At 40.3% G+C, this 17,194-nt stretch overlaps 1 protein-coding gene across 1 annotated transcript; it reads right to left on the bottom strand.

The window, feature by feature from the left end:
- Positions 1–8,927: 8,927 nt before the first annotated feature.
- On the bottom strand, positions 8,928–9,257 carry LOC136120354 (neuropeptide B-like). The gene has a single exon (XM_065873772.1). The coding sequence runs from the start codon at positions 9,255–9,257 to the stop codon at positions 8,928–8,930; it is 330 nt and encodes a 109-aa protein (XP_065729844.1).
- Between the last annotated feature and the right edge of the window lie 7,937 nt (positions 9,258–17,194).

Raw genomic sequence — 17,194 nt, forward strand, 5'->3', positions numbered from 1 at the left:
ATACAGACTAGCCTGCATTCATGAATACATAGGAATTCTTCATTTATCTGGCATTATTAGGCAATGAGGTATTGTATGTTAGGTTAAGTGTTTTTTAAATGACAAATTGAAGAGGAGTTATTTTAACCTTCACTTGGTAGTTTTTTTCTAAAATTAAGAAATGTATCCACTGGTGTATCTAATGTTTCTGTGATAACTCGGGGTCATCAGTTCAATCAACGTTTGCATGAATAATGCAAATGGAAACAAGACAGGCATGCTTACTGAAACTGAAAATGACATGGCACTGGCTGGAGTAACTGATGAGAGAGCAAGAAAAAAAACAAAAATGAAAACAAACTGTGATCAAGAAACAATCAGTCAAGTTCCGATTTTCTGTACTTTGTTTCAAAACGAGATACCACAAATCCCAGTGAGAGACTCCAGCATCATTAGCTGTCTTTCTCCTTTGTTTCCACCTTCCTTTCCTTTTCCTTCTACCCTAGATTGTTCCAGGAAGTGTTTATAGCTCCTTGCAAGACAAATTCTAATACTTGCTTTCTCTCACGCAAACTTCACAATATGTCCATGTGATAAATAGTGTGGAGGTAAAAGACAATTCATCACAGGCACATCTCCTATGAAAATAGAATTAGAAACTAGCTTCTAAACATACAGATAGAAGGGCGTCGTCTCAGGCACTAATTTCCTTGCAAATTCCTCTCCATTTCTGATAGACGTTCTTCTTTACCAAGATCCCTTTTTATTGGTGTCCTATTCCAGACTGCTCCACTCCGCCCATCCTCATCCTGTAAAATACATTCACACTCTTTTGTGACCCTACTTATTTGCCCATTAAATAATCAATCATAGAACTGTCGGAATTAAATACACAGTGAAATTAAAACACTGGAGTCACTTGGAGGGTTTAAGCAGCTCCACCAGAAAATACTGGGCATGGATTTAAAAGAGGCTGCGTGGGACTTGCTCTTGTCCAAGTTCTTTCTCAAGAAGTATCTGAAATAAGCCTAAATTCAGAGTTAATCAGACTGGCCTGCTTTCTCAGGTGGACTGGAATTCATTGATCTTTCCCCTCCACTCCCTGATGTCAGTGGCACTTTCCGGAGAGGAGGTGGACTTCTCTGCCTACTGCAGAAGCTCAGTTCCCCCCGGGCCCACTCCCTGTCTGAATCCCACACTTGAGGCCAGATGCCAGCCTTCCCAGAACATTCGTGGCCTCCTTTCAGTTTTTGACCTGCTCAGATTGAGTCCCTGTAGACTCTTCCTCAGCTTGAAACCTGATCTTCCACCCCTTCCCTGACCTTGATGGTTACTTTACTACTTTAGGCCTCAGGTGCTTTAGCTATAAAGTGATATAGTTGCCCTTAATTCTAAAGTCTTCTTTCTAAAGCGCTACAATATGGCGGCTCCTTGAAAATGTTTCTCTTTGCTGGTTTTAATTTTGTAGAGAATTAAAACCCCTGCTACTCTAAAAGACAGTAAGTTACACTGGATAAGGAAAGTGTGCTTTTGTAGTTAGATTAACAGGGATGGAAGACGACTTAGTATGTTTTAAGATACTCATGATCCGTTCTCGTGAGAGTCGGGGGAAGAAGGGGAAGAGAGTTAATAAAATACCAAACGATTGTGACAAATTAAGTTCACCAAGATGTAGCTGATTAGTTACTACTTGAATAAGCCACACAAATCCAATTCAAGTTGTCCTTTATTTTTCTAAGAAGGATCGCAGTGAACTGAGTCCCATGTTCAGTAGCTCCACGTTCAATGGCTTAGTCTTTAAAAACTGTTATGTTGCTGGAAGCAGAAATATTGCCCATCAGTCCTAATTGATGTTTAGCTATCACGCACATTTGAAATAAATTTATTACTTTGCCTGATCTCAGTGTAATACATTCCAAAGGGGCAAAGAGCACACGAAAAGTTATGGAGTCTCCATCTTCTACACTGAAGCGTGCAATAAATTACATATTATTTGGCCGTGAAATTCACAAGCCATAGAAACCACGCCATTAGCAATGTGTACAGTGGTAAACAGCAGGTAATGAGAATGACAGAAAACAAAACAGACTGTGTATGTTGGCACTGCTGCCAATAAAGCAATCATTAAATGCATTCATATGCATCTATGCTAGGTAAGCTCATTAGGGCAATTGCTATGAGTTCTACATACCTGTCAGGATACTATATATAGCCCAGTTTCTATGGCCTTTATTCAAAGACGCTGAGAAAGGGTTACTCTGGGTAAATTCAGACCTTTTCTCAATATAGAATTTGGTCAACATGCATTCTGAACAGCAAAATTTCACAGTATTTTCCTACACTAATTGCCATCTCAGCAAATGCAGGATTAAGTATAATGGATTATAAGAAGTGAGAAAGGAAAGATGGAAGAAAAGAAGGAAGGTAGAAAAAAGGTGGGTATGGAGTACTTCAACATTTATGTAAAGAGTGGACCTAAAACTAACCTGAGGTTTCCCTGAGCTATTAGCATACGCTATAGAAACTTAAATGAAAAAAATTTAAAAAACCAGCAAGGGAAACTCAAAGATTCTTTGTTTTTTCACTTTGCTGCATATACACGTCCATCTTAAACAATCTATATGCTTATATCCAATAAGAGAGCATTGTTTTGCAAGGCTATTTGGGTTCTATCAGCATGTAAAGGTCGGACAACTCAACTTTAGCAGAGTTAGCCTTCAGGTGAATAATTGCTTCTTTCAGGCTGCGAGCATTTGAATTTTCCAGAAATGTTTCCCAAAATATGAAAATTAAAAGAAGGGTCCTAGGACAGCGTCCTTTAGAAGTTTTATATAGTATCAAGGCTTTTGGAGGAAGAGAATCCTTGTCGATTATCAACACAATGATTCCAAGCAGGTCAATTTTTGCTGAGAATATTATATAACAGAACCCACTTCACCTCCATTATACTGACAATGATCTTCCTTACTTCAACATTGTGCTTCTTAGTACAGTTGAAAATACGGAGCCAAGAACAGGCAGTGACAATGCCAGAGACTCAGGTGTACCTATAGGTGCCTTCAGACAACATCAGCCACCCAGGCTAAAGTCCTGGTTTAAAACATCCAACATGAATGAATCTCAAAAACCATATGCTGAGCAAGTGAAGCCAGATCAAAAGGGTACCTACTGTATTATTCAACTTACATGAAATTGTAAACTCAGCAAAAGTCATCTCTAAAGATAATAAAACAGATCCGTGGTTGCCTTGGGGTGGGAGATGGGGATACTTTTGCAAAAGCCTAGGAGGAAACTTTCTAGGGTTTTAGAATTGTTATCTATCTTTATGGGGGTGGTAGTTAAACAAATGTATACATTAATTAAAAGTCACTGAACCGTTGACTAAAAATGTCTGCATTTTATTGTATGTAAATGATACCTTAATAAGGTTGATTACAAAATGAACCAAAACCAAAACAAAGCAGAAGAAAAACCTCTAAGACCTCAAAGGAAATAAATACAGTTTTCTTCCAGGGCACCAGATTGGAAATGAGGCATTGGTCTGTTCTACCCTCAGATTATCCCTAGGATTATCTAGTCTATTTTAAGGCACTAGAGTCCCCTATCAAGAAAACTCACCCCATGTTTAATTACTTTGATTTCTTTTCTGCCTCTTCTCCCAACACAGTGAAGCCATTCACGGAAGGAAAACCAGCTTTTTCCAACTTTGCATCACCACATATTCTTTCCAAAGCTATTATTTATGGAATGAAATTTGGCTACACTTTGTAAAAATCTAGCTTTTTGAGCCTTACAAATCTTAACAGTTAACCTATTGCCTCCACTGGAATTTGGAAAAAAATTATTTTGAAAAGGAATAGCTGAGACTTGACATTTTTTTGTGTGTGTGATTTTCTCTTCCCCTAAGAGAGAAGTGAGTAGGAATGAGAAACACATACATAAAGAAAAAAAAATTATCTTGCTGCCTTTGCATGGTTATAATTTATAGGAGGCCCTTTTCAACAATAATCTATTATCAGAATCAATAAAATATCATCTCCATGAAGGCCAGGCCAGGATATTTGTCTCTTTTTCAGCAGATTGCAATACAAACCACATTCATGGATATGCTTCTTGATGATCTTTGTAATACTGTAACAGTTGCCCATTTCCTCATGCCTCTTCACCTTAACTTCAACCTGGTTTTTCACCAATGACCTCACATTTCCTTCTCTATCACTTGGTTGTGGGCCTCTTTTCCAACCCCAACCCCAACTCGCATTTCACTCTGGCACCAAAGGAAGACTCACACCTTCCTGCTTTTTAGTGATACCTCAAGGTCATTACCATATTGTGATCACCCTGAAGAACAGCCAGACAATTGTTATTTCAGAGCCATCTGACAGTTTGTAGCTCTAAAAATTAACTAAGGACCGCATTTGTCAAAAATATCCTAGTTTAAGATTTTGGTAATACAGCAACAGTAATTCCGAAGTCATTTATGACAATCAGTGTGGGAAGCACCCTCCTTCAGGAAGATCCTTTGCCATACAATACTCTTTCCCTGTCTGGTAATAAGGAAGAATGGCCGTGGAAAGTAACCTTTTGTGGAAAGAAATACTTGGCTTTGAGAAGGCTTGAAGTTCATACATTTTTCTTGAATTAGATTCCCCATTAATTACTTTATCCACAAAGAGGTAATTATCAGAGTTATGTAAGCAATTAAGGAGATGCTACTCCACATTCTTTCAGCTTGTTGACCTTTCTCACTTTATTTCATGTGGCTATCGGAAACATCAGTGATTTACATGCCTTTTTTTTTTTTTAAACAGATTTCTGTGTGTGTGTGTCCCCATGATGAAAACATCATTAAAGTAAAATATCAGGAATAGACTCTTAAGAAGCAGAGTCCTGGAAAATATGAAAGCACTAATATTCATGGACAACTCTACACTCTGAAAGTTACTCCAAATGTTGTTGATCTCTCTTTTGTCTAGGAGTTTTTCAAATTTTCTACCATGATCATTTGTTAGTTTTATACTTACATAATAAAGGCATTACATCATACAATCTTTTGTTATCCATTGCAGTTTTAAAACTATTCCTTTCCTTGTCCTCAGCAGATATGTCATAGATTATTAGTACACAAGCAAAGACTTTCAACGTAACAGTACTTTATAGTGAGAAGAACTATACTGAGCTATCTCTATCCTAAGACAATGCACTAGGAAAGCACTAGGAATTCTTAAGCACTAGGAATACAGAGACGATCAAGGGGCAAGTTCCTTGCCTTCGAGTGTACATGATCATTATAGCAAATGCTTAAATAGCACTTAGTATGTAACTCACCACAGCAGTCTTATTATCCTCCTTTTTAATAGGTGAGCAGAGGAAGCCACAGGGAAGTCATAGGGTAAAGCCAGAATTTGAACCTAGGTAGAGTAGTACACTCTCCACGGCTTTAACTACTACATTAAATATATATATATATAAAAGTTTTATATATATATATAAGTTTTATATATATATATAAGTTTTATATATATATATATATATATATATATATATATATATATATATATATATATAAGACTCCAAGTATTCCAAAGTTACAAAACACTTATCTACCAAAACTCAAAAAGGAGCACACAAACTTGCATAGAAAATAAACATGTGGGCTTCCCTTGTGGCGCAGTGGTTGAGAGTCTGCCTGCCGATGCAGGGGACACGGGTTCGTGCCCCAGTCCGGGAATATGCCACATGTCGCGGAGTGGCTAGGCCCGTGAGCCATGGCCGCTGAGCCTGCGTGTCCGGAGCCTGTGTTCCTCAACGGGAGAGGCCGCAACAGTGAGAGGCCCGCATACCGCAAAGAAGAAAATAAACATGTAAAAGTTCATAAATAAACCACAATATAACCTGCTCCACATAATATACTGACTGCAGTGTCCTGGGCCTCTCCCATCCTTAGGTAGCCGGAAATTACAACAAAATAATACTTTTCACCTTTGGAAGCCACACCATCTCTCATACCAACCAACCAATTACTTCCTTAGAATTGGAAATTAACCTGAATATCATAAAATATATATATATAGCATTAGTGATGTAGAATCTTTGTTTAAAGACAATAACTTCAATAGCAGAGGGAACTTTACCATTGCAGGCTTCCGATAACCTCTATATTTCTCAGATTTCATGCTAAATCATAAAATGCCATATTGTGTCTGAAGCTATTTTTTCAATAGTCCATTTTCTTAAATGGACTAGCAAAGCCGTAAATACTGAGGAACATTTTGGCTCCCAAATCCTAACGCCATTCTGATTATGCCTGGGTGATCGTGGGGACGTCATCGCAACTACCAGAGGACTGGCTGAAATACCAGTGTTCTGGCCAGCTTACAAATTAGAAATTATACAGAATCCAATTTTATTTTTTTGTTAAGTAATTCCTATGAGGCTTTTAGGATGTCAGTGTAAAGTCCTTTCATGTGTAATCTTTATCCATTAGATAGGGAACAATGCCAATCCCCGTCATAAATACTTTCACAACCTGACACTGAAAATCCATTGCAGGGCACAGGACCCGCAAATAGGATGTGAATCACACACATCCACTCATTCAGACAATCCACAGATATTCATTTTTAAGTCTACTATATGCCAATAATGTACCGGCCTCTCAGATGCTAAACCATGCTAAATGCTGAAACAGACATACTCAGTTCGGGCCCTCCTGGAACTTATTAGCTACAGAAGTGCCTTCGTTGTAAACGGTCAGGTCTCAGCCAATGCTATTATCATCAGCACGTGACCAAAGGATAGAGCTTGCTTCCCTTCAGAGGTACAAAACAGTTCTTACACCTGAATGGGATGCAAAGAATAATCTGACTTCTGTTCACCAGGGGATGAACTGAACTGTCCTTGCAGAAGAGATAACAGATGGTGTGAACCCCAGATCCTAGAAACGGGCCAGGCACACGATAAGTGTTCAGCTTTTCAAAAACAAATGAACAATCACTTCCTCTCCTAGATCCTTACACCCTTCCTCTGTTGGCTACTTCCTCGCAGCTTATAAACATCCTCAAATATACCCACTTAAAAAAACTCTCAGACCTATGATTCTTTGGATATTCTTGTGGATAACCTAAGTCTCTACCATGCCTTCAAACACCTGTCCTCCCAAAAGCCCACATCTGTACCTTGGGCCCAGACCTGTCTACCAGGCCCCTCTAAAGCACTGAAGATGAAGTAAGATCCTCTCGCCACCCCCAATCCCTTTCTACTGTGCTCTGTGTCTCTCAAAAAGATGCAGCTGTAAACTGTCACCCACGCTTGCTGCCCTCCCTTTTCTAACTGGTCACCAGGCCTCACCCATTCTCTCTCAGATCTGCCAAACCCGGTCCCACCTTTTATAACTTAAGCGGGACCCTTAGATTACAATTCACCCTTCACCCAATCAACTGCCTTCCACATGGAGGTCCAAGTGAGCCTCTAAACCAGAATTCCATTTCACTGTTCTTTGGTGTTTCCCGCAGCCTTCAGGATAAACATCCAAACTTCTGACAGGACAAACAAGATGCCTTTCTGTTGGGCCCCACTAAGTTTTCAGTATCAACTCTCATTTCTTTCCCAAACCCTGAGTTCCAGTCCTGTACATTAGTTTTGCCATATTTTCTTACATTTCTCAAACTTCAACACACACTGCTTTCTCCTGCCACCCCAGGTAGCTTCTACATATCCTTAGAAAGGATGGCACTTCCTCCAAGAATCCTACCCTGAACTTTCCCTTCCAAGTTTCTGTGCTCTGCAAAGGGGAAAGATGGCGGGGAGGGATACATTAGGAGTTTGGCATTAACATATACACACGACTATATATAAAATAATCAACAAGGACCTACTGCATAGCACAGGGACCTCTACTCCATATCCTGTAACAAACTGTACGGGAAAAGAATCTGAAAAGGAATGGATATATGTATAACTGAATCACTTTACTGTACACCTGAAACTAACACAATATTGTAAATCAACTATCCTCCAATATAGAATAAAAATTAAATTAAAGAAAAAAGAGATTCTGTGCTCTGTAGTAGCAGAAGTCACTTCTTCCAGAGCACTGACTCCTGTGCTTGTGTTTACTTGCTGCCCAGTAGAAGGGAAGATTACCTAGGGCAGAAGCATTGTCTCCAGCAGCCCTTGGTTCTGACAACTCATTCAAGTGCCAGGATGCTTTACACACATAACCTGCTTAATTAATTCTAAGAACCCACAGAAAGAGTGGTTTTTAATGTCATTTTACAAGTGTGGGGATTGTAGTGCAAAAGAAACCTGTCCAGGCCACAGAGAGCATAAGCCCTGGAATTCAAACCCTAAGCTGCCTTGACACCGGTGCTCTTTCCACTATATATGATACACCTATTGAAAAAAATTTTTTTTTTCCTGAGCCCTGTTTGAATGGAAAGGAAATGAAGCTGGGATATATCCATTTCCTAATCGCTTTGGTGTGTACCAGGCAAAGTCATTCAACAGACCAGGTAACATCTGTGCAACAATTAACGATGCTCCAAACTGTGCTGAGTGTTCTACTTTGTAGAGTCTAGAAGCATTAACACAGTGCATCCTTGTAACCGCCACGGAGGCTGGGTCCTGTTAAGCCCATGCTACAGATGAGAACACTGAGACCTTGAAGCCTTAAGGCACTCGGCCGGGGTCACCGAGCTGGCAGGAGTCCTAGGCCGCACGCCCCGTCTAGTGCACGCACACCCAGGCACTGGGCACCGGTTCTAGTGCCCACTCTCCGCCTTTAACCATTTAAAACCCCGCTTCTCAGCGCCCACACGAGGGCCCCTGGAAGCGGGAAGTACAAACCTGTCTCGACAAGCCGTGGCTGGAAGAAGCTCTGGATACAGATCAGGGGCAGAGGGTGCTCAGGAGCGGCGCCCAGTCTACCCCGCGGAGGCGGTCGGCGTTCAGTCCAGCAGGCCCTCCCTCAGGGAAGCCCGCACGGAGGGCAGAGGCACCGAGTCCTGCAGCGCGCACAGGTCCTCAGAGCGCGAGAAGGAGTCGGCCGCGCTGTCCGGGCGCAGCTTCACCGAGTGTTCACGGCCCGAGCGCGGCCTCGGGGACGCTGGCTGCAGACAGGATGCCCACACCCGCCTGTGGGTCCCGGCTCGCCTCCCGGCCCCTCGGGCGCCCACCGCCCGGAAGCTGCGGCCCCGCATCGTGCGCATCGTGCGCAGGACCGGCGTCGCAGCCAGAAGACATACGGCCACGGGCCCCAGCTGGGCCGGGCCCTCCATGCCGCGCTCCGGAGCCCACGCGCGGCCTGGTGTTGGCGCGGGCTTCAACGCCCTCCCGAGCCGCGCGTTGCGGTTTAAGCCTCCGGGCGGGCGGGCCCGTGGGGGCGGGGCTCGAGGACTTCTGCGCGCTCGCCGTGCGTCCGCACGCAGACCCGCCTCCCATGACGACGCGGCTTGAGGAGCAGCACGCAGACCCGCCTCTCATAACGACGCGGCCTGAGTAGCGGTGTCGGCAGCTTCGCGACTACAGCAGCGCGAAAGGTAGGAGGTGTGGAGAATTTGGGGTTTCCAAAAAGCGTTTGCTGACTGATCCAATCGAAAGTGAGACATGGTTGTATCAGTGCATTTTAAAAGTAGTCAAACGCCCGCAAAGTGTCTGTGCTCGCCCCGCCCAGGAGAGAGTGTGAGCTCCGTGAGGGACGCAGGAAAGGCTGAGTGGACGTCTGCCTGTGGTCCCTTACCTGGTGCACGGGTGTGTGAATTTCTGCGGAGAGCTCTTAATTTCTGCCGTTTCTGCTGACTTGACACGGTGGTTGGCAAACGGTGACGTGTTCCGTGCATTCAGGACATGATCGTGGTTACTAATAATCACTTTGTTTTGTACTGACACCTCCACAGAGAATTTACTACTGAATATCCACTTTACAGAAGAGAAACTGAGGCGTAGGAAGTGAAGTGACTGAGTAAGAGGAAGGACTCAGACAATTGGTGTTAGTAAATTAAGCCTGCAAGGAGGCCGTTAGCCTGCGGTGGCTCTAGTGATGCGGCCGCCTAGTTAAACCAACCAAAATCTAAGCCTGTCAACGCCTCAGGGTGACGAACAGCGCTGAGGACACGCAGTCACAAACCACCAACTAGGCGTTAAAGCCATAGCAAATCACTCGTTTCCTTGCTTTGCTTCTGCCCTTTTGAAATAAACATCTCTGCAGCTCCTGTGGCTGGAGTGCTCCTCACCTCTTCCGCTTTGTGGTGCGTGAATTGAATCTGTTTTTGCGCACATAAAGTGTTAAAATTTTAAATATGCCTCAAGGTTGTCTTCGAAGATTGGCCATAGAAGTTGGATTTGTGTCCAGTTTCTAGAGCAGTGGTCGTCCTCTGGTCAGGCCTTAGGCGTTACGTGTACAACGTTCCTCTTCTACCACCACCTTCTGGATGCCTCCACCCACTACCAGCTCCCACGCATCAGTTCCCCTAGATGTGGTCAGCAATGGCTTTTACATGCAGCGTGCTCACATTATAACATCGCAGACACTCCTCCGTCCTCCAGCCAGCGTGTGAAGTGAAACATTACCATTCCTGTTGAAGAGTCTCTGGTGTGACCACTTTCCCAAACACAGCCACTCCCCAGCTGACCCTGGGTAACCACTCCTCTGAACTTGGTCTCCATCACTGGCATGGATGTCTTTCTATGTAGGCTACATTTTTAAGTATTCTTAAACTGCATATCGTATTCTATTTTGTTTTCTCTTGTTACTTGCTTTATTTAGTGTTATCTTTGCTAGGTTCATCCATGCTGACATGTAAAGATCTGTCTAGTTCATGTACTTTCCTCGCTACGTAGGATTCCCATGTAGGGAAATACAATAATTTATATGTGCATTTTCCTGTTGATGGACATTTAAATTGTTTCGAATTTTAAGTATGATTTCTTTTAAAAAAAATTTTATATACTTTTTAAAGGTTACTTTACAGTTATTACAAAATATTGGCTATATTCCCTGTGTTGTACAATACACCCAGTAGTTTACATCTCTCACTTCCCCACCCCTGTATTGCCCCCTCCTCCCCCTCCGCACTGGCAGCCATTAGTTTGTTCTCTCTATCGGTGACTCTCCTTCTTTTTTGTTATATCCATTCAATTGTTGTATGTTTTAGATTCCATATATAGGTGATATCCTACAGTGTTTCAGAGTTCAAAAGACTCTCACGACAGAAGCCAAAAGGTAAGAGCCATTTTACATTGATAAAAAGTATTTTAACTATGTAGAAGCAGGAAATGAAAAGAAAGAACTTTGCATTACATTTAATAAAAGCTTAGGGAGATCTTTGTGGTATATTAGTGAACTTATTTGTGGAAATTTAGCCATGTACATTGTGTTGGAGAAGCACCAAGAGTTCAAGAACTCTCACAATTTGAGGACACAATTGCCTTACTTGTAGGCCTGGTGGCAGCCATTTACATAACAATGATTTGGAGGATGTTGTGTTAGTCAGCTCTTGCTGTGATAATGCTTTGGCACAAATCGACCCAAAACTCAGTTCCATAAACAAGAATTTATTTTTCTTGAACCTATTGGCTAGCTGCAGTGGCTCTCTTTTAGACCTCTAGATGGCTGGTTTTGCTCCGTGTTTTGGGTCAGTTTGAGGTCTGTAACACACATCTTCCTCTAGAGCCCAACTGTGAGGCCACAGCTCCCAGGCCCTGTCTTCTCACAAAGTTCACTGAAACATAGGAGGTGAGCCCAACTGCACAAGCCCATTTAAGGCCTCTGCTGCTCATTGAAGGCCATCACACTTCATTGGCCAAAACACGTCAGAGATCTAAGCTGTATTTAGAATATGTGTATTTGTTTAAAGTTGGGTACCCTCACAGAAGAATATTGCATTTTGGACAGTGTTACCTTAGCGTTTTCATTGGCATTTGCAAACATGATAAACGCCGTGTGCACTTTTTCACCTTTGAGAACTTTCTGAAATTGTGGGACCATTTCTATTGGAAAAGAGGAAGGTACACTTTAGAACTCAACTCTAGTTATGGCATTGTTGGGAGAAGAATGAATGAGATAAGGTCAATACAAGTGAACGATTTGGGATCACATATTCATCATTAACATTAGCATTCTACAGAACATTCCTGGAGAATTGTGATGCTTGCTTTATGTGATTTCTATCATAAATCATTAGAATCTGACCAAGACACTTCAGTGAAACGTACATCATACAGCACATCGCATTTTAGTTTTTCCTACCACTCCACAACTTATCATCAATACTTCACCATAACTCAGAAACAGAAAAAGAAACTGAGTGAGTTCATTGTTAGCAGACGGGCTTCACAAACAATACTAGTGGAAGTTCTTCAAATGATAGCAGACAGTAACTCAAGCCATAAAAACAAAACAAAGAATGCTGACTAGAGCAGTTGTGTAGGGAATTATAAAAGATACTGTAATTTCAAATTTCTTCTCCTTTCTTCTCTTAACTAATTTAAAAAGTAAGTGCCTAAACAATATGACTATATTTGGATTGTTCTCTATATAACATAAAAAAATATCATATATTTGATGATATGGCACAACGAAGGCAGTGAGAACAAAGCTGTGTTAGAATAAAAATGACAGTAGATCATAAGCTGAATCCGCAGGAAGAAAGGAAGAGAACCAGAAATGGTAAATAGATGAACCCGACAAACTCAAAAATATTTATTTGCTCAACTTTCTTCTCTAAGCTCTTTGAAAAAATAAGCTTGTGAGAAGTAATTATTAGAATATGTTAAGTATGTAACATACATAAATGTAATGAAAACAAAAAAGAGGGGAAGGGATACAGCTCTATAAAAGTACAGTTTCTGTTTCTATCTGGAATGAACCTAGTAAAAATCTGAAGAGATTCTGAGATGTATTACATAAGCCCTAGTGCAACCATTACTCAAACAATGTGGTTCAAAATCATTAAAGGAATTACATGTTACAGTAGAAAATATCTACTTACTATAAAAGGAAAATGGAGGAACAACAACAATAACAAAAAAACAAAAACATGAGACATGTAGAAAACCAAAGGTAAAATGACAGACATAAATCAATCCTACCATATCCATAATAAAAACTAAATGTAAATGAATTAAACAATACAAGCAAAAGGCAGACATTGTCAAACTGGGTATTAAAAAATGTTTTCTATAGGAGACACTGCTTGGATTCAAAAGTCTAATGTGTCCAAAGTAAAAGGATGAAAAAATATACATCATGCAAGTAGCAACCGTAAGCATTGCTGAAGTGGCTATACTAATACCAGAAAAAATAGACTTTAAAACAAACAAAAAAGTTACTAGCTATGAAAAGGGACATTTTATGATAAAGAAAGGGAAGATACAAAAATCTTTAACATATTTGCCCTGAATAAGGTAAAACCAAAATCCATGAAGAAGAAAATACCAAAATCCATGAAGAATTGAAGGAAGAAATAGATAATTGCACAACATTAGGTAGAGGCTTCGGTACTCCACAGTCAATAATGGATAGAACAGTTAGGCAGAAGATCAACAACGATATAGAAGACTTGGACGAGACTATGAATTAACAAGACCTAATAAATGTTTACAGAACACTCAACCAAACAATAAAATACTCATCCTGCTCAACTACATGTGAAACGTTTTCCAGCATAGATGACATGCTAGGCTGTAAGAGAAGAGATTGAAACCCACATACATTGCTGGTGGGAATGTAAAATGGTGCGGCCATTTTACAAAACAGCTTGAGAGTTCCTGCAAGTGTTAAACATAGAGTTACCCTGTGACCCAGCAGTTCCACTACTAAATATATACCTAAGAGAAATAAAAACGTATGTCTGCACAAAAGCTTCTACGTGAATGTTCATAGAAGCATATTTCTAAAAACAAAAGGTGGAAATAATTCGAATGACAACCGGATAAATGAATAAACAAAATGTGGAATATCCATACAATAGAATAGCATTCAGCTATAGAAAGGAATGATCTATTGATCCATGTTACAACATGGATGAACCATGAAAGCATTATGTAAAGTAAAAGCAGCCACTCACAAAAGATCACGTATTGTACGGTCCCATTTATATGAAATGCCCAGAATAGCAAATCTGTAGAGACAGGAAGTAGGTGAGTGGTTGCCTAGGGCTGAGAGGGTTGATGAGACTGAAGAAAGCTTGTTAATGTGTAATGGGTTTTTTGTGGGGGGACAGAAATCTAAACTTGGATTGTTGTGATGCTTACACAAGTCTTTTAGTGGTTACACTGAGAACCACTGAATTGTATACATTAAAGTGTTGAAATTATGGTATGTAAATTACATCCCAATAAAGCTGTTAAAATTATGACAATTTTATATTTATAAATTTGAAAATTCATCGAAAATGACAAATTCATTAGAAATGCAAGCTAACAAGACTAACCCAAGAAAGAAAAAATATCTAAAAACCCTATATCTACTGCAAAAGTTGCTTGTATAATTAAGTACCTTTACAGAAAATGATTTCCAGGGATAAATGGCTTTCCAAGTAAATTCTTCCAAATATTTAGGGAAGAAATATTGGTAATCTTACATAAAAATCTTCCAGGAAACAGAAAAGTATATATTGCTCAAAATATTTATAAGGCCAACATAAGCTTCAGATCAAAACTAAAAAGAATATTACAAGAATAGAATCACAGGCCAATTTCTCTTTTGAACATGCATGCAAAATGTGTAAACAGAAGCACAAACTGTATCCATGGTATGTAAAACAATCATATATCACAATCAAAGTAGCTTTATTCTAGTAATGCAAGGCTGGTTTAATGTTCAAACATGAAACTGATCCCAGGAATGAATTAGAGTGGGAAAAAAAGTCATTTAAAACAGAAGTCTTGGGACTTCCCTGGTGGTCCAGTGGTTAGAACTTGGTGCTTTCACTGCTGGGGCCCTGGGGTCCAATTCCCGGTCAGGGAACTAAGATCCTGCAAGCCATGAGGCAGGGCCCCCCCCCCCCAAAAAAAAAGGAAAAAAAGAAGACTTAACCAGGAGAAGCACAAGATCGAATAAACACAACAGATAACACCTTATGAAAAGTAGGTGAAGATTATGGAATATTCTAAAATTTTAAAACAAAAAGAAACATTTAAAGATTCAAGAGGATGTGACAAGTATTGTACATAGGCAAAAAATAAAATAAAATATACGGATGATGGGAGCCCAGAAATCCAGATGCCCATGTCCTGTCTCTGAAGATTCTCATTCAGTGGGTTATGGATTTCCTCTATGTTTAAAAACCTACAGGTGTTATAAAGCAGAAACTAACACACCATTGTAAAGCAATTATACTCCAATAAATATGTTAAAACACAACAAAACAAACCTACAGGTGATTCTGCTATGATTCACAGACAATGTAAAGCTTCTGCTTCACAGGAAATAATACCAGATTATTTTGTTGTTTTATAGTTATAGTAACAGGTTGTACTATTGACCGGTAAGTCTGATGTCAAAATGCACTCCCCACTAGGGATATAAAAGGAACTAATAGTCTGTACGGCTACTTGGTGGCAGCATGCATGTATTGCAAGGGCAATTATTGTAGGAATCGAAATGAGTGGAACATTTTAGAATTGGAAGACTACATACAGATCATCTAGTCAAGCTTCCAACTATTATAGTCGTGAAAACTAAGGCCCATATAAAAGAAATGATTTCTCTCCAAAGAGCGTTAGTGAAAGAGTATGAAATTAAAAATATCTCTGAACTTTTAATTTAGTGCTGTTTTTATTAATCTCATGTATTAGCTTAAACTTCAGTGTGACAGATTTGGGATTGAATTCTTGCTCAAATTTACTGATTGCGTGCCTTTTAGTAAGTTACTAAAACACTTTTTTTTTTTTTAAATAGATTTATTTTTGGCTGCGTTGGCTCTTCCTTGCTATGCGCGGGCTTTCTCTAGTTGCGGTGAGCGGGGGCTACTCTTTGTTACGGTGTGCGGGCTTCTCATTGTGGTGGCTTCTCTTTGTTGCTGAGCGCGGGGTCTAGGTGTGTGGGCTTCAGTAGTTGTGGTTCACGGGCTCTAGATCGCAGGCTCAGTAGTTGTGGCACATGCTCTTAGTTGCTCCGTGGCATGTGGGAGCTTCCCGGACCAGGGCTTAAACCCGCGTCCCCTGCACTGGCGGGCAGATTCTTAACCACTGCGCCACTTGGGAAGCCCTACTAAAACACTTTTAACTTCGCTTTTCACATATGTAAAATGGTGAGCCTTGGCTGATACAGAATATGAGATAACCTAGCACTGTTCTTAACACATACACGTAGTTAACATTTTTTGGCTCTCATCCCTCTTAAACAGCCTCTATCCTCTTAACAATGAAAGTGTGTTTCAGCTAGCAAAGCACCCCAGAGCTGACCACATTCTGGCAAGAGATATAGGATTCTTTTTCTTGCTGGTGGTTCTTTATACCTGTTATTTGAACTGCACTGAAACATGAACATCTCTTGTTTATACTGTATTAATGGATTGATGAATTTGATAATTTGATAGATGAATTTTAAAAAGTAATATGCAGGAAAAAAAAAAGTAATATGCAGGAATTGAGCTGCCTTACTGTCAAGAAATATAATTCGATAGTGGTGGCTAAAACGATAAACAGTGTTTGGACAGGGAGTCCATATTGGATGTGAACTCCCTGTACTCCCATTGGTCTATTAAGAATAAATAGAATCCTTTCAAAATCTGTTTTAAAGGGCAGTTATTTCCTTCTGACTCATTTAAGTTACCTGCAAGAAAAAGACAATCTCCTGAATCCTTGCTTAAAAGGCTTTTAATATAAAGCAGATAATTTTTTGCAACATTTCCCAAACTTTTCATTATCAAATTGGCTGAGGCTTCTCAACGATTATCATTTCACAACAATATCTCCATTTTCACCCTTTTGAAAAGAATTGGCCTCGTAGATGTGCCCTTAAAACAGAGCTTCACTCTCAACTTATTTTAAATTTTGTATTCAAACAGTATGAAGAAAACAGGATCAGGGAATTCAGCCATAAAAGTGAATGGATTACTGATACATGCTACATCATGGATGCAACTAAGTGAAAGAAGTCAGGCACGAAAGGCTCTATATTGTATGGTTCCATATTTATGAAATGTCCAGCAGTGGCAAATCCATACACATGGAAAATATTATACATGAGTGGTTTCCAGGGGTTTGGAAG

This window comes from Phocoena phocoena, chromosome 3 (assembly GCF_963924675.1).
Source record: "Phocoena phocoena chromosome 3, mPhoPho1.1, whole genome shotgun sequence".
NCBI classification, from domain to species: Eukaryota; Metazoa; Chordata; class Mammalia; order Artiodactyla; family Phocoenidae; genus Phocoena; species Phocoena phocoena.